This window comes from Athene cunicularia (assembly GCF_003259725.1).
Source record: "Athene cunicularia isolate RWA chromosome 5 unlocalized genomic scaffold, athCun1 chr5_part1, whole genome shotgun sequence".
Lineage (NCBI taxonomy): Eukaryota > Metazoa > Chordata > Aves > Strigiformes > Strigidae > Athene > Athene cunicularia.
Window position 1 is genome coordinate 7,632,591 of NW_020799101.1, and position 25,816 is coordinate 7,658,406.

Genomic DNA, 25,816 nt, shown 5'->3' on the forward strand with positions numbered 1-25,816 from the left:
CATGCACACACACACACACTCTCCCAGAATGCAAAATAACCATCAGCCTTTTGATGCTAAAAATACCTTGCTTAGAAGAATCAAACCTTGCTGAGTAAGTTGAGACTGTACTGTGCTCTTACCTCTAATTTATAAACTTCCTGGATTAAGGTGACAGGTAACTGAAATCTTTCCCCATGGCCTCTCAGTTTTGCTACTTGGTTTTCAAAGTTTTGCAGCTCCAAAGCACAGGCATCAGTTTTCTGAATTAAGGACAAAATAAGCTATTAGGGGAGTTCTGTTCCAGTAAACTTTTTGTTATCACTAGTAGTACAGCAGATGCAGGGGCTGGATCTCTGCTGCACTAGTACTGCATAAGTTCACAATGAGACTCTGAGATCCAACGAGCTTGTAAGCTAAATAGACATGACTGTTCATGACACAGCTTACTGGGTTCACACAGTGCAGCCAGGAAGGGAATTCAGATCTTGTGTCTCAGTGCAGCATTGAAAGGAATCATGGACTCAGAAAATACCATTTTTAATTATGAAGTAGAAAGACTCAGTCAGGGATGGATAGAGGCAGGTTCTCTCTGAAGGAAGGGAAGCTATGTACTTCTGGCATTCCTTTTCCAAGAGTGGAAAATACTTGACAATAGATCTAAGCCAGCAGTCCCTGCTAGGGGATTCAGCAGTTCTGAACATAGCTTTCAGCCTGGCAGAAAATGATGCCTGTAAACAAGGTCATGAGCCTGTAACAAAAAAGTTTTGGGACACCTTCTTTGCTTCACCAACAAGTAGATAGATGGCTGATGACCATTCTGGGGAGGATATGCAGTCTGTTCATTTTTAATTCTCTGCCAATCCCCATGAAGGTCAAAGAAAATAGCTTAACTGATCAAATGCCATATGACAAAGCACTCATAAATGCTGAATGAGTAGATATAAATACTGGAGTCCTATTCCCACAAAGAAAAGCTAGTTTTGCATATAAAAAGGCATAATGTGTGAAGTGCTGTACTTTGTGTAGCTCCTTCTCTTCCCTGCCATATCTGGGGTGTATTTACTCTGAGAGGTTGTGGAGAGACTGGTTCCTCCACTCCAACCACTAGAAGTACTGGAATTAGATGACTAGGATTGGAGTGTAGGAAAAAAGAAAAAGGGAGGGTGGTGAATACTGAACTCTTTCCTTCCCCCATTTTACAACCCAAACTTTAGAAAATATGGAACTTCATAGATTGCAGAAAACTGGAAATAATAGCTAATGCTGAGAGTGCTTCCTCTCCTTTGCTTCTAATGAAACTACCTGAAACTGTTCAGAAACATTATGTCCACGTATTGCATTCAAGCATTGCTGCAGAGTAGCTTTTTTCTCAGTTAACTGATCATAGAGCAGCCTGGTTTCATTCTGCAAAAGAAACAAACATCAGATGTATATCACATATCAGGAATATAGTAATGACCAGATAAAATTACACAGCAAACAAAATGGTTACCTCTTACGGCAAAAGCATTTTTTTCCTCTTTAAAAAAAACAAAATCAAGCATGTGCATTATGGGCTTAAAGCAGTAATTTAGAGAGGGAAACTCCATAGGCTGTGTAGTGTAAGAAAGTAGATTGCTCTGTCACAGTGAGCCTCTATGACCATAAAAATCTGTGAAACTTACAGAGAAACAAATTCTTTCTTTCTGAAAATGAGAAAATGAGCCCATTACTGGTGACTGATGGAGCTCCATGGATTCTGCATAAATAAACACTGCAAGACTAGTCCTGCTACGTTTGGAGACAACATCCCTGTGTTCTCCAAAGGAACTGTTTTAGTATTCAGCAGCAAAGAGCTAGGCTGACTTGCAGATGACAAGCACACTGGAGTTTTGCTGGACATTGGAAACTGTATTTCAAAGACCAGGCTTTTCTTTCCTTACTTCAGCCTAAATACCTGATCTGATTATTTTCCATCAATAGCTAGTATATTTAGCCCATCATGAGAATCTGTAAAGTTTCTCATTATTGGCTTTCCCGAAAAAGAACAAAAAATGAAAATTTGCAAAACTATGGCTTCTGCTACTATGTCACAAAATCTTAAAGGGACAGTAAATACACAGGGTTAAATCAACCTCCAATACATAGCTAAAAGTAGCCCAGTGCCAGACATGGCACCAAAGGGAAGAAGCCTGCCTCTCCTGCGTCTACAGAGCAGCAGAAAGAATATATGAAACCCTCCTTGGCCTAACCCCTACACACAGAAACTTGCTTTAGTGTGCATGGGATCCCAGGTTACTTCCATGCTTTCTGCATGCAAATTTTCTACTGCGATCAAGGCCTCTAAACACTGTAAACAGCACTGTAAACAGCACAATTAATTTGTTTCTTGAGAGGCCAAGACAAGTTTGTTTAGTACCAAAAAGCCCATTATAGATTGCTCATCTGTAACCCAAATGCATTAACACTGACAAGCTAACAGATGCTGTGAAAGGAGATGTGCATTTGGCAGTGGAGTACCTGATAATTGCTATTATGATCCAGACCAGCTTTCATTGAGTTGCTCCTTGAAACAGTGGCAGCTTGAGTTTGTTCCAGCCGTGCCTGCAAGTTGTTAAAGCACTTGCAGAACACATCTGTGCTCCCACCAGCACAGCTAATAGACTTTAGAAGATCATCCTTTTTATCACTCAGATCAGCGTGAAGTTTTTGCAACTCTACAGAAAGAGTCTAAAGGGTTGAAAGAAAGATAACATGAGTGAAAATGATCTGTGTCCAAGGACCCTGTAAAAGGCTGCAGGACTCAAGTTGATAATTGTTGAAAGCCATAGGCCCAAATCTGCGCAACACCAAGTAGTTTGGTGGTGTTATTCCTGAATAATACCAGCAAAACACAGAGGAAATATCAGGCCATATTTATTCTGTTGTAACAGAAATCCACTGGGGTTTCTCCTTCCCTGGATGCTTTAGGACAGTTACCTCATAAAGAGCCTGCTGCACAGCTGCCTCTTCAGTGGAGAGGACTGAGGTGTTTAACATCTCCTCCATGTTATTCAAACATCGGCTGATTGCCAGAAGCAGCTCAAACAATTTTCTGTCCAAATTGGAAGAGACTTCCTCTGCCACATTATCCTGGGTAAAGGCAAGTCATAAGTTTTCAGTACTTTCACCCAAGGCATGGCTAAGATTTATTCACTCATATAAGGTTAGAGGTTCAGTCAGCTAATAATAAAATGGAATTCATGAAATACTAAGGGACAGACTTGGATGAGACGGTTAGATAGATGTAATATTCAGAGCTGTCAAGGCCAAATGAGCTGAGACAACGACCCTTTATGTATTAGGAGTGGCTGCTGTCTCACAGGTCTCTAATGCAAGGAATGAGCACAACACAGTTTGTCTTGTCAGCTCCAATACTGTACATTTCCTGAAATCATTCACAGACTCTTTTATACAGGTTGGGGAGTTTTAACCACACTAGCAAATCTTTGGATTCAGGTAGAAGAAGTATCATAGCTGAAACTTGAAATGTTTTCTCTCAAAATCCTAAGCTGATTTCTACATTATAGTCCATACCTGATGCAAAAGCTACACTACAGTGAATGCCATCTGCAATAATATGATTATTGGCTATTTCCCAATGCCCAAACACTGTCTTATATCTAGAATCCCTGGTATTTTTGCAATGCTAGAACATGCCATTGTTACCTGTGCATGGACCACATTTGCTTCTTGGCTTAGGTCTCCCAGCTGGACAGTGTAAGTTTTCAGTTCTTCCACAGTTGGGGTTCCTGCACTAGCAAATGTGCCTCGGGGCAACATGTTCATCTTTGTTGTAATCTAACATTTGGAAAAAGAACATTGTAATTAGGTGAACAGCTCAAATGAAGAGAGGACTGTGGTCAACTAGATAACAATTCTCTCAAAAAGCATTGAAATGAAAGTTTAAAGGCACCTGGATATCAGGGTTCCCTTTTTACTGGCAAAAATTACTTGGGTAGGCTATGCCCTGATGGGAGGTTACTGATAAAGGAGCCTCTGATTCCCAGCTTTAAGGACTACAAGTTGTAGTTTGTGTTAAGGCAGCCCTGCTGCCCACTGCAATGTTAAGCCTTGCCTGAAAAAGAGCTGATATTCATCCTTCTACATGACTGATATTCTTCCATGAAATGCAGTAATTTCAGAGAACAGGGAATTTAGCCATTCTAATTTAATGTGAACAAAACTGTTAATAACAGAAATTACAGTTTTGTCCAAGTAATAAAATTCTGCAGTCTGTTCAGAATAAAATACACAGCGTGCTCTTGCTGCAGTCCAAACTCCACTTTCGATATGTGAGAAAGAGAGACCACAATGGTGAAAGACAGAACAAAATTTAAGCAAGAGATATGTTTTGACCAAAATGTTCTCACACTTGCAAGAACTGAGACTTAACCCACATCCATGAAAATCAGCCGGGAGCTTGCTGGTTAACTTGCTTAGTTCTCTTGAAAGAATTAAACAGATAACATCTGGTCTGAATTAACTACAAGGATCCACCTATGTTCTCCCACACTGTGCTTAGTAGTCACTACTTCAGAGGCATTATTTACCTCAAAGTAAAATTAAAAGACAATCATGAAAACAGTATGCAGTAACTATTTGCTCTGGAGAAGCTTGCACAGATTTCAGTTATCTGATGAAGAGACATGACACAATGATGCAGGAAGATACACTAATTGCTGTCTTTACCACAACCAACTGCCTGCACAGTGTGTTTCACTGAACTTAAACAGACCTGAGGTTCCACAAGCTGGCAGAGAGGAGAGTTCATCTTTGATGACAGCTCTTGTTGTAAATATTGCCATTTATTACCCATTTGGTCCTTTGGAGCTAAGGTGGGATCAGCCTGCTTGCTCTTTGGATCAGATTCTCCATTGCTGTATTGAGAAAACATTGTTAGAATGGCAAATACTGAAGCAGAATAAGCAAAATTAGATTTGTAAGACTTCTGGTATAAGACTAGTTTCTATTGCTCCTGCCCTAAATCCAGAATGAAACCAAGTGCATGTATGATCTTTATTCTAAGCTTTGATACATTTCTTTGGGCTTTTCCCTTCTCATGAAACATGCTAGGAGCCTGCTTGCAGCCTTTATCTCTGAAAAGACAATATGGGAAGCATAGTCCTATAGCAAGTCTTGGTTCCACGCTGGAAAGGGCATGATCCTAATGCTTCCTTTTCAAAGATGCTGCCTTTAAACATGGTTGGGTATCTCCATGCATTTGTACAGCAAAGGCTGTGAACAGAGACACCCAACTTGCCTGCAGATGGGCCTGCTTTAGCTTATGGCAGGTGTCAGTCCTGCCTAATTATCAAGACTGACTCTAAACTCTGGAGTGAGCCCCGTATCAAGGAGGCTGTCACATAAATGAGACTCTGTTTCTCTAGATCTCTCAGCTTCTGCAATTATTCTTCTAAAGGTACACATCCCTGCACCGAACCAGTGGTGCCACTGCAAAGTTTCAGCAGGTTTAGACAGTTTTATATCACTGAATCTGGTAACTGATTTTGTTATTTTGTACCTTGATTCCAATTTCTGAGTCACGTTGTCCTCAAACTGTGGCTGCATTTTTTCCACGCACGACTCGATGAAGTCAATGAGGCTTTTCTGCTCAGCTGCTTTTACTTTCAGATCCTGTGCACAAAGAATGGCATGAACAGTAAAATCATTTATGTGCACTGTATTAAACTGAAATGATGATTGTGCTTTTCCAATCACATTTAGCAATGAAAATAAGAATACATCTATCAGAATAAAATGCAGCTTTAATAATAACTGTTGATAACTTTTCTGAAAACTTGTGATGTTATGGTATATATTTCTGCCTGAGCAAAAGTTTTAAAAGCAAAACCCATCAGTCAGAAACAAATTATGCACATATGAAAATTTAAATGCCATTGCTGGCCATCCTTATACAGAGGAAAAGACAAGGGAAAATGGGAATTTGCTCAAACACGAGGCTAAGTTCCTTTAGCTAAAAAGAGTGTCGAATGAAAAGTGAGCAATTTTAGCAGCTCAGGCTGGATCATCCTTTTTCTCTAACTGCTTTCTAGTAGTGTGAAAAGGGCAAAAGCTAATTTTCAGTTAGCAAAACAGAAATAATTTAAAGAGTACAGAACATCACAGGATTTTTTTTATTGTGTTAACAACAACCTTAAAGTCATTGTGAGTTAGCCCATGGGAAAATGTTCACAAAGCTTTAGCTTCAAATTCATCTTTGAAAACATTATCAATATATAGATTCAAATTTAGTAATACATCAGTGCTTCAAGGATAGGAAATTGAAGGGATGGGTGATGCCACCTGAATCATTATGATACAAGGCAAGTGTCAGGTTAACATCAGCTTCATAGTATTACTAAACTTTTGGACATGGGATTTTAGGGGTGAGGCCTTTCTTCAACTTCAAAAACTCCTCTAATCCTGGAGGAGAGGGGTGGCTGAAGCCTACCCTTGACAAACTTGATCTCACAGTGAAAACTGCATCAGGTAATAAACACAGCTGTCCCCACATCCACAGGGGACGTGGAACAGCCTGGATCCTGGGCAGCAGAATTACCTGTGGGTGCTGGAAACCACTGTGACAAATGGGCGGCTGTTCAGCAAGGGCAAGCTGGGGCGTGCTGGAGCCATCTGAGTGTAGGATCTCAAAGGGCTCTGGGTTGCCTCTCTCTCTGTTGTGAATCTGTAAAGAGAGATCCATTGTGGGAAGGCTTCCAGGCTTGACAAGAGGGCAGAATCCACAAGTGCAGTTTGCAGAATGTCTTGGACTTAACCATACATAGAATGAGCAGTGCCTGAAACACAGTTGCTACTCTTGAAAAGATTTATGTCCAGTTCCTTTTACTGAAAATTTGATCCATTCTAATCTGCTGCTAAAGTCCTCACATTTCTCTCCGTGAGAGTTACAAGGCTTATTTTGTGTTTCCTGTGAGCAGATTAATTGATGCTAATCCTCCATTCTTATTGTTTGACCAAATTATAGGGATATGCAATTTATGCTTATAAATTTGCTCGTACACCTGGATTTTCTCTCTCTCTGTGCTCACAGAGATATTTCAACAGGACCCTTTACCAGCACTAATTCTCTCTTGGACCTAGCAGGCTCTCTTTTAGACTGTGCTCCTCCAGCACCGCAGGGACTGTGGGTGCTCTCACACAAACACATCAGGTGGGCTTCCCCAGCCCCTTGCACAACAGAGTGGGAGTTAGCTCTGCAGCTGGGAGTTACTGTCTCATCCATTGGGAAACTCAGGAAAGGTGAGCTAGCAGAGTCACTGCCCTTGACATTTATGCATTCTTCAAAGAGAAAGTTACCACTTAAAGGCCTCTCTGCTGTGATACTGTCACAGACAAATATCAAGGCATTTTAAAGGCATTTAAAAAAACAAAAGAAAAAAATCTCTTTATATCATTTTCCTGTACTCCTTGAAAAATCTTGACCACTTAAAGCCAAAAAGACGTTGTTCAGAGACTCATTAAAAATCCACTACTAGCTGCAAACTACAAATAATTGGACAGCACTTCAAAGTAGAATAATAGCAAGTTTGACATTTCTGACTGACTTTTCTGCCTTCCTTGCTTCACATGGTGGATGAGCTCTAACTGTTCTGCAGTTACAGCACATTAAAGCACCATGACTCTCTCACTCTTGCTCTGCATAGCATTCATATGCTTTACCTGCTCTTCATCGTATTTGTCTTGAAGCATCATCTGGACTGTTTCCAAATTGCATTTTACTTCCTTCAGCTTCCAGGAAAGAGCCTCTACCTCGTGTTGGTAGTCTGCACTGTCTCCACAATCTTCCAGTAAAGAAAGGACCTTTTGTTCAATTTCTGATAGCTTCACCTAGGAGGGAGAGCAGCCAATTATTCATTCCTAGAAGTACAACGCTCCTTTCCTCATAACATTCTGAAGTCAATGCTCACATTTTCCCTGTCTAAAAAGAATAGATACAGGCAAAAAGAGAAATAGCTGCAACCCCTCTAGATTTTCTCCAATATTTTATCTTTTTATTCTGAACAATTAAATTTTATACAGTTAGTCTTAAAACTGTTTCAGTCTCTGCAGGAAGTTACACTAACTCAGATATGGAGTAATAAAAGAAGAGAGCAGAAATGATAGACTTCATTTGGATGCAACCAAGAAGACAACACACCCCAATGGGGGAGAAGGGAGCAGTGCACAGACTGATCACATCACCCTTCGGGAGGAATGATGCTGAATTACCCAAACATAGTAACGTTACCATGTATCAGCCAGGCCATTGCAAACTGTTGGGATCTGGTTTTTGATTCAAGCTGCTGTGAATCAAAGCGCATCTCTGCATTACTTTAAACTCATGTTTTGAAGCTGAGTAGAGACAGGTATCATGGCTCAACTGCAAAGTAATCAACTGCAATAAATTAACTGCTTTACATCAGACATCCTCATCTAGAGACTGTTTCTGTTTTGTGTTGTGTGTATTTCTCTGTGTAGATATTGGATAAGTTAGAAAAACCTCTAGCCCCCTCCCCAAGTTCATGTCTTAAGACTGAGCCAAACTGTTAAAAGCTGACAGGAATTCAGCAATGCTGACAGCTGCCTGAAGCCTTCTTGTTTTCACTCACTGGAACTATCCTGTTGAAGCCTATGCTGACACAAACCCTGAATGGGATCCAGACACAGCCAGCTACTTAAGTACATTCAGGATCCCACAAAGTTCAGCACCCGAGCACCTAGCTGAATCACAGCCTAAACCCAGAGGCATTTGTTGGCATGGACTCAGTTTCTATTAAAAAAAACACCCAACAACCACAACAAAACAGCTGGAAATGTCTTCTAATATTATAGGGACATTTTGGTATTGGTTCCTTTATGGTGAGTGAAGTTTGTGGCTTTAGGTAGGTGCAGTGCTTGAAGAAACTGGTACACCAGACTGGCACTGCAGGGAACTTCAAAGTGGCATGCTTGCAAGCTTTCTTTTAATCTGCATGCTAGAGTAAAAAAAGCTGCATGCCAGGACTCCCACCCACCCCAGCCTCTCATGCCAGTCCTGTTTTCCTCCACCCATTTTCACCAACAGGTACCACCCACTCTTTTCCTTCTGCTACCACTGGGACTACCTGAGCACTACGGCAGTAGGTCCAAATATCACCACTACTCACACAGGGCAGGGGAAAAACTCCTGTCTTTCTACCTATTCTGGTAGCTTTTTGCAAAAAGTGCAAAAGAAGAATATACCGCCTTGGAAGCTATTTTATACCAGTCTTTTAAATCATCTGACAAAAATAGAAAGTAAAAATGCAAAAGAAAAAAAACAATCCATTTTTTGTAGCTGATTTATCATGATTGAGACCGATGAACAAGTGTCTTTTAATAGAGGATTCAAACTATACTGAGCCCTCTTTCTGAAAATAATTAAAAGAAAAACAAAACTTTAAAAATACTAAAGAATTCTATCTAAATCCCCCAGATGTGTAAAGATCCCAGCTCTAAAAATAGGTATTTCAACTAAGCCCATGGAAAGCTGCACCTGAAACTGAAGCCAAGTGGTTACCTGTTTTCTGCACAGTGTAACGAAGCCAACTGAGAGGGGAGAGAAGCAGTAAGCATAGCTTTTCTGCAGACACGCACCCCAGGGAAGGGTGACTTTTTGGATGGCAGCAGCAAACTGACTGCTCCCTCTTACCTGGTAATCCGCAAGCTGCAGTTCCACCATCTGCTGCGTTTTGGGGCTCTGGGGGTCTGACCTCAGGGAGAGTTTAGTTTTGTCTAGCCATTGTTCCAGCTCAGCAACCTCAGCCTGGCACACCTGGAGGATCATTTCTGGCTCAGGTTTACCGCCATCCACTGCTTCCTTCGAATCTCCCACTTTCCCTCCAGAGCCCTGGATGGCATTGGGGACAGGAGGCGGCTTGTCACTCTGAAGCAAAGCATATGAAAGAAACGTGGTTATCTATCCAGTTTTTCCTTTCTTTCCCCTTCCCTTACTAGTGGGAAATGTTTAACTTTCACATTCACAGAGCTCCGGAACAACTCTGCCACCGAGTTCCCAGATTAAAAAAAAAAAAAAAAAAAAAAAAAGAAGGAAAAAAGAAAAAGAAAGGGAAACTCAGCAGCCAGGGGATCTGGGATCTGGTGTAACAGGTTTCCAGGCAGCTATTTGCATTTGCACAGGTATACCTGAACATACAGGAAGTGGAATGACTCACCATTAACCAGTTCTCCCCTGAGGAGAGATGTTTTTCTGTGGGAGTTAGATGTAAAAGCAACGCAGTTTGAAGCTGCAAAGCAAGCTGTTGGGCAACACTTACAAGCTACTTGCCCGTGTTCAGTTCCAACAGTCAAATATGCTTTATTCAGGCTCTAGGTCACACAGAAAAAAGTGGTGTATTTTTAAGTATGTCTTGTGTAATTCTTTCTTCTTATTTGCCCTCCTTTAAGCAACAATATTGCACACTTCCATAATAAGGGAAAGTCTAAAGTGCTTTGAGATATCAGCAGTTGCTTGGAAGGCTGTACAGGTCTGTATGTACCTCCACACATGCAAATACTGGTACTAAGTAAATCAAGCACACCACCACAAGAACAAACTACCTGTACACTCCCGCAGCTCTAGAGCACATCTTCAAGCAACTGAGATAGTCAGTGGTAGTACAGTACACAAGCTCCATGTTAAAATGAGATTTGGCAGAAAAACAGAGAGCAGAAGTGCTTGTTTCAGCTATCAGTGTCTTACTTTAATCACTACTGGTTTTATTTGCCTCTGAGATAGTATGGGACACTGCCATTAAACACAGAAAGTAAATATGAATATACAGATCCCAGAACAATCTAAATATCTCTGTTGAGGTATATGTGACATAAGAAATAAAAAAGCATGTTTACTTCAAACTCCACCTGAAATTTCCAGCTCTAGTTCTCAGTCTGTCTGTTTTAATTCACTCATATAAATAACCAAACATTACACATCTATAACACTGTGAATGACACGCTTTCCTCACACATGTATGTGTCCATAAGCATTTAGTTTACACTTATGGCTTGCTCTGCCCCTCCCTAGCTAGACTTTGTTACTGTAGTGAACCTTATCCCCTTCCTCTACAGAAATAGAAACTCAGAGGTGCCCGAGTCAAATTAGTTGAATGAAACAAACCAGTATTGATATGTCTGTTTGTGCACAGGTCATCTATCTGTGTGCCTAGCCTGAGACCATGGAGTGGTTGGTTACCATGGCTCAACTGACAAAGAAAACAATAACATCATAGAACCACAGCATGGTTTGGGTTGGAAGCAACCTTCATCTAGTTCCCCTGCAGTGAGCAGGAACATCTTTAACTAGATCAGGCTGCTCAGAGGCCTGTCCAACCTGACCTTGAATTTTTTCAGGGATGGAGCATCTATAGCCTCTCTGGGCAACCTCTTCCAATGTTTCACCACCCCCACCATAAAAAATTGTTTCCTTATATCTGGTCTAAAAGTAGGCCCTTTTTGTTTAAAACCATTACTCCTTGTCCTATCACAACAGGCCCTACTGAGATGTCTGTCCCCATCTTTTTTTATAAGCCCCCTTTAAGTATTGAAAGACCACAGAAAGGTCTCCCCAGAGCCTTCTCTTCTTCAGGCTGAACAACCCCAACTCTCTCAGCCTGTCCTCACAGGAGAGGTGTTCCACCCCTCTGATCATTTTTATGGCCACTCAAGCAGGTCCATGTCTTCCCTGTGCTGAGGCCACCAGAGCTGGACTCTACTCCAGGTGAGGTCTCACCAGAGTGGAATAGAGGGGCAGAACCCCTCCCTCAACCTGCTGGCCACACTTCAGGCCAGGATATGGTTGGTTTTCTGGGCTGCGAGTGCACATTGCCAGGTCATACTCAGTTTTTCATCCACCAACACTCCCAAGTCCTTCTCTGCAGGGCTGTTCTCAATCTCAATCCCTTCATCACCCCAGCCTGTATTGATAACCGGCTGTTGATCTTGCAATTGGCATTGCTGAAACTCATAAGGTTCACATAGGCCCACTTCTTGTTCTTGTCCAGGTCTCTCTGGATGGCATCCTGTCCTTCAGGCGTGTCAACTGCACCACCCAGCTGGGTGTCATCTGCAGCTTGCTGAGGGTGCTCTCAATCCCGCTGTCCATGTCATTAATGAAGATATTGAACAATCCTGTTCTCAGTACAAACCCCTGAAGGAAACCACTTTTCACGGATCTCCATGTGGACATTGAGCTGTTGACTAATACCCTCTGCACGTGACCATACTACCAGTTCCTCATCCACTGAGCACTCCACCCATTAAATCCATCTCTCTTCAATTTAGAGAGAAGGATGTTATAGGGAGCCATATCAAAGGCCTTACAGAAGTCCAGATAGATGACTTCCATAGCTCTTCCCCTGTAGTCAGCCCATCAGAGAAGGCTACTAGGTTGGTCAGGCAAGATTTGCCCCCAGTGAAGCCATGGTGGCTGTCTCAAATCACTTCCCTGTCTTCCATGTGCCATAGCACAGCTTCTAGGAGGATCTGTTCCATGATCTTCCCAGGCACAGAGGTGAGGCTGACAGGTCAGGAGTTCCTAGCGTCCTCCTTTCTACCCTTTTTTAAAATGGGTGCAATGCTTCCCCTTTTCCAGTCACTGGAGACTTCACCTGACTGCCATGACTTTTCAAATATCATTGGCATCAGCCAATTACCTCAGGACTATGGGATGCATCTTATCAGATCACACAGCCTTATGCATGTTCAGGCTCCTTAGGTGGTCTCAAACCTGATCTTTGTTACAGTGGGAGGGACTTTGCTACCCCAATCCCTGTCTTGTGGTCCATCCATTGAGAGGTGTGGGAAGAAAGGTTGCTGGTGAAGACTGAGACAAAAAAGTTGTTGAGTATCTCAGCCTTCTCCTCATCTGTTGTTGCCAGTTTGCCAGTTGTGTTCATCAGCAGGGTACACTTTCTTTGACCTTCCTTTTCTGGCTGACATACCTGTAGAAGTTCTTATCATTCTGTGTGTCCCTTGCCAAGTTCAGCTCCAGCCACGCCTTGGCTTTCCTTACCCCATCCCTACACAATCAGGCAGTGTCCCTATACTCTTCACAGGGTACTGGTCCCTGCTTCCACAGCCTGTGCATTTCCCTCTTGCCCTTCGGTTTGACCAGAAGATCTCAACTCATCCCTGCCCGGATTCTTGCCTTCCTTTCCTGATTTCTTACACCTGGGGATCAATAGCTCTTGTGCTCTATGGAAAGCATCCTTAAAGATCTGCCAGCTCTGTTCTGCTCCCTTGTCCCCGAGGACAGTTTCCCAAGGAGTCCTATTGACAGCTGGAAGTTTGCTTTCCTAAAATTCAGGGTCCTGACTTTACTCTTCACCTGACCCATATTCCTCAGACCTGCAAACTCCACCAGTACATGATCACTGCAGCCCAAGCTGCCTCCAATCTTGACATCACTGATTAATTCATTTGTGCTGGTGACCAACCAACAGGTCCAGTATCGCATCCCTTCTGGTAGGGCTGTCTATTACCTAGTTTAGAAGTTGTCCTCAATGCACTGCAGGAGTCTCCTGGATTGCATACAGCTCACTGTGCTACTTTTTCAGCAGATGTTTGGGATGGTTGAAGACCCCCAGCAGGACGAGAGAACTGTGAGCATGATGCATCCTGCAGCTGAAGTAAGAAGGCTCCCCTTGACTGGGCAGCCTGTAGTAGACACTGACCACAAGGTTCCTTTTTTTACCTCTATCTCTAATTCTTACCCATAAGCTTACAACCTGCTTGTGGCTATTCTTCAGAGAAAACTTTTCACACTCTATCCATTTCTTGATGTAGAGGGCAACCCCTCTGCCCCTCCTTCCTTGCCAGTTCCTTCTGAACAGCCTGTAGTCATTGATAGCTGCACTCCAGTCAAGAGATTCATCCCACCAAGTTTCAGTAATGTCAACTGTGTCATAGCTTTCTAGGAGCACGGTGACTTCCAACTCCTCCTGTTTGCTGCCCATGCTGCATGCATCGACATAGAGGCACTCCAGCTGCGCTGTCAGCTGTGTCACCTTCTTAGAAGAACACACCTTAATTCCTTTGATGTATTTCATTGGTGTTTCCCTGTTTGCTCCTATTACCTCAGGAGCCCCTGGCTCACCTACGTAAGACTTTGTGTGCTCCTGTGTAGCCAGCATGTCTCAGAGCAACATGCTGAAGCCCCTTGCTAGCACGCTGTCCCTCTAACCTTGGCATGTCATCCCACAGCTTGTCAAAGGCAAGCCTGATATTATGCCGCTCCCCCTTCAAGTGTAGTTTAAACCTCTGTCAATGAGTCCCACTAGATCATGAGTAAAGACCCCCTTCCCTCTTTGAGAAAAGTGGATCCCATCTGATGCCAGCAGGCCTGATGCTGTGTAGGCCATTCCATTACTGAAAAACCCAAAATTGTGGCAATGACACCAGCCACGTTGCCATGTATTAATAGACCAGGTGCATCTGTTTCTTCCAGTGTTGCTGCCCGCAACTGAAAGGATAGAGGAAAAAATTACCTGTGCTCTAGAGAACCTTACCAACTGTCCCAAGGCCCTGGAGTCTCTTTTGATCACCCTTTGAATATGCACTGCCGCTTCATTGCTGCCCACATGGAAGAGCAGTACTGGGTAATAGTCCAAGGGCTGTACCAGGCTAGGAAGTTTCCTAGTGATGTCCTTAAGCCAGGCCCCTTAAGGAGGAAGTAGACTTCCAAGAGGAGGATCTGTCTGGCATATTGACCCTCTGTTCCCCTCAGAAGGGAGTCACCTACAACTATAAGCCATCTTCCTCATCAAGCAATGCAAATGTTTTTCTGAATCTTAAATTATGTTTTAGGCTGCTAGAACTGAATTTGCAAGCAGTTACATTTGCATGGGAGGGACAACATGCCAGAGGGGAGGAAATGTAGCAATCACTAAGATAGTAGGAATGATTTAATTTTATGATAGTAGGAATGATTTAATTTTAGGATGCAGTTAAGCTCTAAATAGTGAACATAAATATAATGGATTTAATGAATCTCTACACATACACACATGTCTAAGAAAAACAAATAGATTTATCATGTATAAAAATAAAATGTCTTCCTGTCTCCAAATAGTAATTGATCTTGTAAATAAATCATTTAATAAAATAAAATAAAATAAAATAAAATAAAATAAAATAAAATTTTAAAGATAATTTAAAAAAATATCACTCACTACAGGGAGTTGTGTAGCATATGGAAATGTCTACAATGTAGCAAAACACTGAAGTGGAAAAGATGTTGCAAGCAAAAAAGCTGTCTGGTATGGTTTGAGGAAAGAAGACCTCTAAGAAACCTGTCTATGGGAGCAGAGGAGGATGCTGGCTCACAGTCTGACATCACTCTCCACAGACCACTGAGTTGCTGTGTCTGGCTCAGGAAAGTGCTCCACTGAACTTTTGTATCACTGGGTCTGACAGGCTGTGAGTGCCCCTGAAGGCAAGATGCTGACAAAACAGTGGTGGCACACAGAAGTGCCGGGGGGGCATACGTTCTCTTGTAAGGCTCCTTCCTGGAAACCCAAGATGCTGAGCTGGAGGTTAAGTCTCTTTAATACGGGTGTCTAAACTCCCATTACTCTCAATGCTCAGCTCAGCTCAGCCTAGCACAGACAAGTAGAGCAAGCTCAGCTGAACCACTCGCTGTGCTTGTTGGATACTGCAGTGACTACATCTCCTATGACTGCTAAGGGAGCTTAGACATGACCTGCACATGCAGAGACCAACAGCATCACAGCATAGCAGAGAGGGAAAACAGAGATCCTGAATATAATTATATCATGTAACATCCTCACATAAGGCTATTTCTTATAATAACAATAGATAGTATATTGTCTGGGTTTAAATAGTTTGCTATGGGTTTTTAACTATAAATTAAAGGTTAACCATGGTGGATTAAGTCAGGGGGGATGAGAGACAAAGTGACCTGGGGGCCTGCTCCTGCCCCAGGCAGTAATGGATTCTTTCTTCTTCCATGCTCTAAATCCAGGAAGAGCAGAGGCTGCTCTGCTACCAGTCTGCTTCTCCTGGCCTTTCTGAAATACACTTCTGTCTCTATGTGCTCTTTTGCGTATAACCTATAAGCTGCTGCCCACTCCTCCTTTGGCCTGTGCATGCCTTCCACAAAGCAGCAACATATAAGAATGTCAATCTCCTTAACTTCTCCTTTAATTGCTGCTTAAAAATCCCATAGTTGATGTACGTTTACATCACTTGAAGCCCTCCGTTGACGCCTGTATGAATGCCAGCATCTTACTTCCTGAAAATACTCCATTTTGTTCCCTAGTAAATTGCATTTTCAAGGAGAAAATCAAAACATATTTATTATCATCCAAAGCAGCAATATGAAGAGGCCCACAAAGGGTTGTAAGTATCCTACTGTATCATAAACACTGCAACAAACTCAACTACCATAATCAGAATAAACGGGGCCTCTGCCCACTCGTTAGGTTATACAACAAGCTCAGGTCACCTTGTTCAGCCTACTTCAGGCCTTCAAACTCACCATAGCCTGACTGCCATCACCCATGCTAGGGCCTTCAGTGCTCTGCAAAGTTTGTGTAGAGCTTTCCTCACCATGTTTATTGTGTGATTCCATTATTTCATCAGCGTCCTGGAGAGAGACAGGCAACAGTGGAAGTATGTGTATCATTAGTAGCGTAGATGTGTAGTGGTGTAATGTAGCACTTAGGGACATAGTTTAGTGGTGGACTTGGTACTGTTAGGTTTACAGTTGGACCTGATGATCTTAAAGGTCTTTTCCAACCTAAATGGATCTGTAATTCTATTATTATTGCCTTGTTGTGCTAGAGAAGCTTCAAAGGGCAGCAGCCATTCAATCCATAGCGGTCCTGGCCCAAGAGTATTCACAGAGGGAAGTTCTTTTATGCCTGCAACATCAGTATACAGAAACAAGTAATTGCAGCATTATTGAAACACCATGAAGAATAGAGCAGAATGCCACCAAATTGTAGCCAATTGGGTATCTCAGATGCTGATCTTCTCATGTACAAAGAGAACCTCTTCCAGAAATCATCCTGCAACAAAATTCACATTTTACAGCCTTTCCAGGAGTTAGTGAAAGAAATTGCTGCAACCAAATGTGCATTTCTACCTTTGGCGTTTTTGTCAAGCTAGAAGAAATTCATATAGAATCAAAGAATCATTTAGGTTGGAAGAGACCCTTAAGGTCACTGAATCCAACCAATGTGCACAACACGAAAGGATATTTTAAATGGCAAGAAGTAGTGTGATATGGAAGATGGAGGACCTGATTAAGGCCATCATGTCCTGCATTTCTACAGTTCTCTTGCTTTGAAAACTTCAGCAATACCTAGGACTTGTGCAGATCTTTTTCATATAGATCGGTTCCCATCCCTGTGGAGATAAGCCTGAGGGCATTACCTGAACGATGCCATCTGACAAGGTACCAGAAGACCAGGAGGTTGCACTGTCTTCCTTGTGCCTTTCATCACCTCCTTCTAAAGGCCAAAAGCTTGCATCTTTCTCTGTGGCTGTAATTCCCTTTTAAAGCAGTAACAGCTCAGCATTAACTTGTGAACAGGAAGCTCAGATATTCCTTCAGGCAATGTATATTACTGCAAATCTTTAGTAACACTTTGCTCTATTTCTGCCTTGTTTATCTTTATTGTGTTTCCCAAATCCCACCTCTTCCCTTGGTCTATAGTTCTGCTGCAAGATGAATGGCAGCTGGATGATACTGATAGTTTTCTCTGGAGACCTCACAGTGTCCTCATCTTTTTCTGCACTATTTTAAACAAACCCCAACAAACCCATGAAACAATCTTTCTCCTGCCCTGTCTCCTAAAAAATCCTGTAGTAAAGAAAACTGCACCAGTGAAGGTGCAGAATTAGAAATCTTGAAACTTAAGTGCTTGGGTCAGAGGAATAAGACACCACTTCTATCCAAGCTGTTTGGATGTCTTTGCACTGTCCAGCCATGGAGTTTCATCCTTGCTTAGCCTAAGGCAACCCCTCCAATATTCCATACACTCTTTGCCACATTTCTTTTTGATTCTTGTGGCAAGGATGTCGCAAAAAGGCTAATTAATATCCATAGTGAGGACATCAGAGAAATGGAGATTCTTCAAAACTTGATTGAGGCCACAGTCCCTACCGGGAGATACAGATGTCAGTAGCTGGTCACCACCAGCCTGGGCAGTCTATGAACTGCTGTGCAAGTTGGTAGCTGGGCTACAAGCTCACCAGCACTTCTGCACATTCCTGATTTCATTCAAATAGATCTCGTTTAGTCCCTAGGGTACAGGAAAGTGTGCAGAATGGTTCATGGATTTTTTTTTTCTTTTTCAAAAAGCTGTTAACTTTACCATGAAGCTTTACTCTCAGCTTTGCTCCTCTGCAGTTCACTTGGGCATTTAGATTCAGAGCAACTTGTTGATCAGTGTCTCCGAGTTTCTCCCATTCTCCCAGAAATCTCTCTTAACTTCATTAGGAGTAGTCTGATCATGCCCTTTTTTTCTTAAGCTCAAACATAAAAAAAACCAACTAAAATAATTTGTAAGTTTTAACACTTCAGAGGCTGTCTAATTCTGTCTGAACCCTACCCCACATATAAATATTGGTATTTAGGCCCATATTTTGCCACTAACACTTCCATAAAGGGGGTATTACTGTATGAGCAATCCCACCAAAAGCAGGATCACACATCACAGAATGAGGTGGCAGGCTGGCTTGAGTGCAATGTCTTAGTATCCTGGTGTGATAACAGATATTTCAATTTGTTCTGTAGTATTTTGGATTTACACATTTTTCATAATTTTTTCTCCACCAAAATCTTCCATCTTACATATACAGCTGTATATATAAGATATATACTGAACTCACCTTGCTGTGGAAAGAACACTCTTCTGATTCTTCATCTAAGGAAGGTAGAAGAGACATCATTCCTCTTTTTTTTGACTACAAAAATGCACACAAAGAGATAGATCAATTATTCATAACAAGAACAGTAAAAGCTTCTCCTGCCTGTAAACCAAAAGAAAGTTACCATTTGGGGTCCACTTTTGGAGAAGCACTGAACATCTGCCACCCTACATTAAAGTAATTGAAATCTGCAGGTATTAAGCACCTCTGAAAATTGAGACTTTTCTCTATGCTTTAATGTTTCAGCATTACAGCCATAACTGGGACAAATTTCAGTTTCCTTCATAAAAACAATTTAACAAAAATCTCAGAAAAACTGATTATTGGCAAAACTACACATCAAGCATTTTGCTGTTGATTGCCTGATGCAAACTTCATGTTGAGCCTGCTCATGTTAAAAAATAACCAGAGGCACACCTCTCTCCTGCCTTCTCCTAGACATGCATCATACTCAGTCCTTCTAAGACCATTTAGAAGTACAAAGGGGAGGAGAAGCAGTATTGATTCACAGCTGCAGGGGTGCTCCTCTGTCACTTGCCACTCCTCCTGGAGGAAGAAGGGTTATTATTTATCTTCTCTCTTCAGCTCTCGGGTAAGTGATCACAACGTGGTGCTCCACTTACCTGCTGACCAGAAACATCAGTCCCAATCAAATCACTCTGTGGTAATACAGAGGCTGTGGGTTCATCTCCTGATTCAGGCACTTCTTGCTGTAAGCGCTGGTGAAGTTCAGACATTGAATTCTTCATCCCGGTAAGGATATCTTCCTTTCTTTGGCACAGCTTTATGATTTCTTCTTTTACAGCTTCCATTTCTCCCTAAGGAGCAACAACATCTGTAAGCATCCATTTTTCTTACTTAACCAAAGAGTAATGTAACAGAAGATACCAGTGATGCATCTTACTGGGACTCGGGCTATTTCCCTTTTTTCCTTTTTCAAGGCATTGGGACAGTTCCCCATTGTCACTGCAGGAGATGTCCAGATACATGCAAAACAGTAGCAACAGTTTCAGCTCAGGACAGCACTGGTTGCCTGTAATGCCCAAGTTGCTAGTCTGGAAGGAAATGTGAAAGGCTGGGTAACTAATCCTAACTAGGTCCTGCATAGCTATGGGATACGAGTTTCCTTCAGGACAGAGGGAATGTGGCTAGGTTACATTACTCTGTGTGTCAGAGCAGGTGATGTTACTTCCAACTACCTTCTCTGGAAACCTGACAAAAAATAGCCTGGATGAAGGCAAAGACAGCAAAAAGGGTAGCTCAGAGCTGAGTCTTCTTTGCTGAAGCTGGCCTAAAAGAAGGACACACAAACTATTTGGTGTGTTATAATGACAAAACTATCCCATGTCTTTGAATGTAATATTGGGAACAATGGTCACCAACAAAGTACAAGGAAAATAAGGTTCTGCAGAGATTAAACAATAACCCAAGTAACTCTGCACTAACAGAGGGGGAAATAAATCTGTCTTGGTCTCCTCCCTTGCCATGACTCTTGCTCTAGTTGGTGTTCTGCCATTAGAGCTTTCTGTTAGGACCTTTTCTTACCACCCAGTCTCCAGGTGAGCAAAGAAGGCACAACAAATAGCAGAGTAAAACAGGGCAAGGAATAAAATGTCCCACTCCCTTCATTACTGAAAGTGCTAAAGCTCTTTGAAGCACTGCTGCTTGCACAGAAAACTGAAATGTGGCTAAATATCCCATTGCACACTCGGCTCAGTCCAACAGAGCAAGCTTTGATGTTAGGTTTGAAATCCACACCATGCTCTATCATGGTGTGAATAATGCTATGCAAATAATATTCCAGGACAGATTAAAGCAGTAAAACTGCTGGTTTTATCTTGACTACAGCTCCTTCTTAATAATGCTAGTGTGGCTGCATGACAGGGAAGGTGGAGGCAGGAACCCCAGAACATGGGAACTCTGCTCAGACGAGGATGTTTTTTTTCCTTTTGTACACTCAAAAACACATGGTAAAATCTTCCACAGGTAGAAGAAAGAAAAAGTCTTTGGAATGACAGCCATCCATGATAATCTGGCATATTTTTATAAATGTCTACTAAGAACAGTATTTTTATTTGTTTCATTGTAGGAGGAGACTTTATAGCATACATTTACCAGCTTATGCTTTGAAAACTGAACTAGCCAAAAACTCCTCAGAAACCAAATCTTTACTAACATCACTTCTTCATCTCAATATCATTCTCAATCATTCTCAATAAGATGGGCAGTTCCATTGTCCACTTCTATTCATGAAAGGCTACAATTGTGAAACAGGTTTTCTTCTAAAACAAGAGCCACTAAACAGAAAGTCCTACACTTAAAGACAAAAACAAGTAAGAATCAGGAAATGAGTCATGCTTAGTACTAGCATCAAGGCTCCAACATCCAACACAGGAGATCAGCTACATACTTAGGAGCCCACTGAGTGATTATAGTTATTAGGCAAGTACAGTGTATGTGTATTAACTATTGTGACTGACTGCAAAAAGCTGAGCATTTCAGAGGCACTTTATAAATAGTTATTACACTTAATTAGTCATTTCCTGACTTCTGCAGTGCTGTCCTTAAAACACATCTTATTTTTGCATGAAATAATCAATTCATCCATTACAGAAAGCAGCCAACCGCAAGGAGAAAAGCAGCACGTTTATCAGTTGATGAAAACACAGTGTGGCAGTGAGGATGAGGAAAGGAGTCTAAAGAATCTAACCCTAACCAGAATCACCAAAAGTATCATTGCACAATCAGGGATCAGAAATAAACTCAGTTCTCTCTTTATGCACTATCCCAACCTGCTACTTCAGCAACATTAGCAGGACACTTAGCACAGGCAAGCTATCAGTGCTGCATATTGTTTCTCCAAAACAGCTGTCAGCTCTCAGGAAAACAGCACTCTAAATTTTCCCTAGAAGTTGATGTAGGTACAAGTGACACATGAAAATAAATAAGGAGTACATTATGAAAGATATACCCAATGTGCAAACTAATATTAATTGCAACATCTCTTGGTATATGTCAACTTACATATGCATAGTCACACTGTGGCATTCAATTGCCTGCTGGACTGTGGTGGGGAGGGGAAGCACACTGCTATTTCTTAGTGCTCTGCATCGTCATGAATAGTGTCAGTCAGGACAAGTAACAGACATGAGAGAGAAAACAATGAAACCCACCTCTGGACAATGAGTCTTCTGAGCCAGTGGTTGATCTTCATGTGATATTTCAACCAAGTGGTTCTTTAAGAATTGTTTCAAATTTTCAATTTCTTTCTCACATTCTTCTGTTTTCTTTACAGCTTCCTGTGAAATAGTAATCCTCATAAATAATTTTGAATTAACTAGTACACAAACTAGTCAGTAATGCAACAAACTTGAACGGAGAAGTACTGAAGTCTCCTTTGCATCTGTAGTTACATGTAAAAGAAACTCTGTTTGTTCTGCTAACTTTGCACAACCCTATCCTTAGTAAGTTTATTATTCCCTTGCGAAAGACAAACAGACTGCTCTATCTATAAGTTGAGTTATGGTGGGGTATTCTGCCTAGGAGCATATCTTTGTTTACTACACAGCAGAGTTATGAATTTGGCTATAAAATCCAAATGAGCATATTTAATCATATTCACTACAATTTAGAACAAGTTGGGGAAAAAAAAAAAAAAAAAGAGAAATTACAGGATTTCATATCAAGTTAGAAAGCCTACCTGTTTTTTACTGGTGCTCAGGTCTTTACTGCCAGCAAGTTCTGCACTGAGCAAACATGAACTGTGCTGTACACCAGGCAGACACTGCAGCTCAGAGGATAAGCCAACCACAGTATCTGACAATTTGAATACTTTCTATAAAAATAATAAGTATTTCCACTTTGTGTGAGCTTCCTCTTCTTGCATGGCTTATAGGAAAACATATTAGAATTTATAAACGGCCAAATTCACTTTTACTTATTTGACAGTGACAGCAAAATCTCATCAGCCCCCATGCTTTACTGTTCATGCAAAAATCAGCAGTCTCCCCACAAACATTGCTCATGTTTGTCAGCCACAGCCTGTCACAATGTCTCAGGTAATTAAGAAATTGTTACATCTACAAATCAGAATATTTTGTGAAAACATCTAATTTGCAGAACATTTGGTGGCTCTGTGTTTTCCAACCTGTGGGCTGAGAACCAAAGGGTATCTAAGGACTATTCCTCAGGTTTCTGCAAAAGGTAATGAAGAAAATGCAGCCTATTGCCAATAGGCTTGAACTTACTCTGCTGACAGCAGCACCTGAACTGCCTGACAGGTTGAAAAATCGCTCTGCAAAGCGTGCACAGACTCTGCCTTTCAGAGCAAAGTCTCTCCTGCTGTGAACAGTAACAGTGCTGTTTCTTCAGTCACTTCACAGTAGCACTCCCTCTCAATAAAAAACAAATTAATAACATTCTAGATGATTTTTTTAATTACTTACAAGCTTTAAAAAAAAGATACAACTATTATCAAAAAAAAAAAAAAAAGCCAAATTGGAGAAGAAGATATTTAACTGTGGCCTATAATATGAATGCCATAGCTAAAGAATCAGAGGAGGAGGAATCTCCTCCTGCTCAGTTTTAATGAGAAACTAAAACTCCTTCTAAAAGACAGATTCTCTTACCCATAACTTCACTTTCACATGAATAGGACTGTTTGGTATTAGGTAAAATGCATACTACCTCAAATTTCCTTGATAACTAAAGAATATGAATATTTCATACACAGCCTCCAATGTCTTCTGTCACATGCCTGTATGTGAATCGAGCCACTTGCCTGAAGATAACTCATCTGTTCCCTGCCTCCCATTGAGGGGCAAAAAATCTTATTTTATCTTTAGTATGACATAAATTATGCCATATATATGAGACTGAATCTCTTCCTAGAAGTGTTGCCTCTCTTTTGAATTATTTCCTGCTTAACATTTGCTCTTTCATACCGTGGTAATACTAGGAGACCTACCCATGGAAAAGACCCACCTGCCTGTGGTGTACATGCAGGTAGGCATTGTAATTGTTATGGGAGAGCTTACTAAAAATGAGCAGAGTAAATAATTAAATATGCAAATACTGCCACTCTCTTGCACAGAAAACAGGTAGAAGCAGCTGTGGCTTCCAGCTCCTCTTCCTGATGACGTTATTTAGGTAGTGATAGGTGTGGTACTTGACAGGCCATAATAAAAAACAGAAGGCAACATTCAACACAGATCTAAGTCACCTAAAATCCTGCCCCAAAGCATTTACACTACCTGTTACAGGTTCTGTTTCTGTTATACTTTTTTAGGTGTTACACTGCAGCTTAATTATATAAAAGTTATTAGGTCAATTTCCTATTGCACCACAGATAGCAAGATATGAGCAAACACATTCAAACACTAAAATTTCAAAACTACTCTTTAGGAAAAAAAAAAACCTATGTATGTATTTGTACAGGAAGCTTACCTCCCATTTGCTTTCCTCTCTATCAGGATACTTATTACCTTTCTAATGCAGCACTCAAAATTGCCATCCTTTAATAGATTTATCCTTTGTTATGTCTTAGCTGGTACTGAACTTGTAGTACTGCTGCTTTTAACCCATTCAACTGGACTGGAAAATCTTTTTTGCACAGTTTGATACCCTAGCTGCCAAGAATTGCAATTTTTCCAATCTTTTTTCTCACAAAGAAATTTCACTCTGCTACAGATTGTTGGATGCCTATAAGATAAAGGAAAATGCTGAGTAAAAAAGGTTACAGCTCTTTTAAAAAGGAAAAAAAAATCTAAACCTTGACCTAATGCTCCACATAAAGCAGTCAGAAGTCTCATGATAACACTTCATAATTGCAAAGCACCCTGTTTCTGATGGTTTTAAAGTGTTTTGAAAATTCTCAAGTATTTAATCTGGTAACTCTCTGAAAAAGGTACATTTTAACGCATCCATTTTTCAGACATAAGAAATTGTATGGACTTAAAAAAAAAAAAAAGACAGTAGGGATTATAAGGATCTCACATAGTCATTGCTTTTTTTCTGAACAAGCATGCATTAGTCATATAGCATGTTTGAGTTTTTCTGTTGGTGTGGTGCTCTTAATTTCACAGACTGAAAATCAAAGATGGAGATTTAACATTTTAGCTTCAGCTTGTGTCTGCCAGGCCTCTGAAATGCCCAGTAAGAAGTTACATGTTCTAAAGCACTCTGCTTTACTCTAATAGGTTTGGAAAACCAAATGAGCAAAAATATTGTATCATTTTTCTAGGTGCTGCTATCATCCTGTGGATAAATGGATGGGTCACATGAGAATTTTCATACCTCTGCTGACGTGGGAACATGCATAACCAAACTCCAGATTTCCTTCAAATATATTTACCCTGGGCAGTGGAGCACAACACAGATATCCCTGATTTAAAACCTTCCTGAGCTGGTACAACCACATTGCTCCGTGAAGTGCTGCAGAGATACTCCTTCAGGTTTGGAGCCAGCACAGCTGTTTCGTAACTCATACTGCCCCTGAGTTATGAACCCGCTGGCACTGCCCTGTCCTGCAGCTGTACGTCACACCAATGCTGTTTCCAAACCTGGTCTGGCCAACAGCATCTCCAAGCCCCGTTTCACATCATTGCATGGGACCTTCTGAGGGCAGGAGTTGGCCTGCCTCAAAATGATGAATTAACCAGGTGACAGTGGTAGTAAATGGTTACTTTCCTGATTCATTGATTTGGGAAGATCATCTTCTAAAAGACGAAGTCTAAAAGACTTTCTGTTATTAATTGTCAGCAATTTCTATCTAATGGCTGTCAACAAAGAATTTCCATGGTCTAGATAAGTTTAAGGACTTGAACGTTGCAGATGTGAGCACCTACATATAACACTGCACTTCAATCATCAGTTGTGAAAAACCTGGGTCATAAGACAC

At 41.3% G+C, this 25,816-nt stretch overlaps 1 protein-coding gene across 7 annotated transcripts in view; it reads right to left on the reverse strand.

Moving 5' to 3' along the window:
* The window catches only part of SYNE2 (spectrin repeat containing nuclear envelope protein 2), a 196,589-nt gene that overhangs the window by 67,389 nt on the left and 103,384 nt on the right, over window positions 1-25,816 (reverse strand). For 6 of the 7 annotated variants that reach the window (XM_026849685.1, XM_026849686.1, XM_026849687.1 and 3 more), the window contains 15 exons: window positions 22,092-22,217; window positions 19,542-19,736; window positions 18,880-18,954; window positions 17,419-17,538; window positions 16,520-16,627; window positions 9,674-9,907; window positions 7,684-7,851; window positions 6,563-6,688; window positions 5,525-5,637; window positions 4,739-4,880; window positions 3,670-3,801; window positions 2,941-3,093; window positions 2,482-2,691; window positions 1,285-1,386; window positions 123-242 (listed from right to left, as the gene is read on the reverse strand). In XM_026849685.1, the coding sequence (XP_026705486.1) occupies window positions 123-242; window positions 1,285-1,386; window positions 2,482-2,691; window positions 2,941-3,093; window positions 3,670-3,801; window positions 4,739-4,880; window positions 5,525-5,637; window positions 6,563-6,688; window positions 7,684-7,851; window positions 9,674-9,907; window positions 16,520-16,627; window positions 17,419-17,538; window positions 18,880-18,954; window positions 19,542-19,736; window positions 22,092-22,217 (2,124 nt within the window). The remainder of the gene's footprint in view (window positions 1-122; window positions 243-1,284; window positions 1,387-2,481; window positions 2,692-2,940; window positions 3,094-3,669; window positions 3,802-4,738; window positions 4,881-5,524; window positions 5,638-6,562; window positions 6,689-7,683; window positions 7,852-9,673; window positions 9,908-16,519; window positions 16,628-17,418; window positions 17,539-18,879; window positions 18,955-19,541; window positions 19,737-22,091; window positions 22,218-25,816) is intronic. The other variant, XM_026849688.1, reaches the window with a different exon arrangement.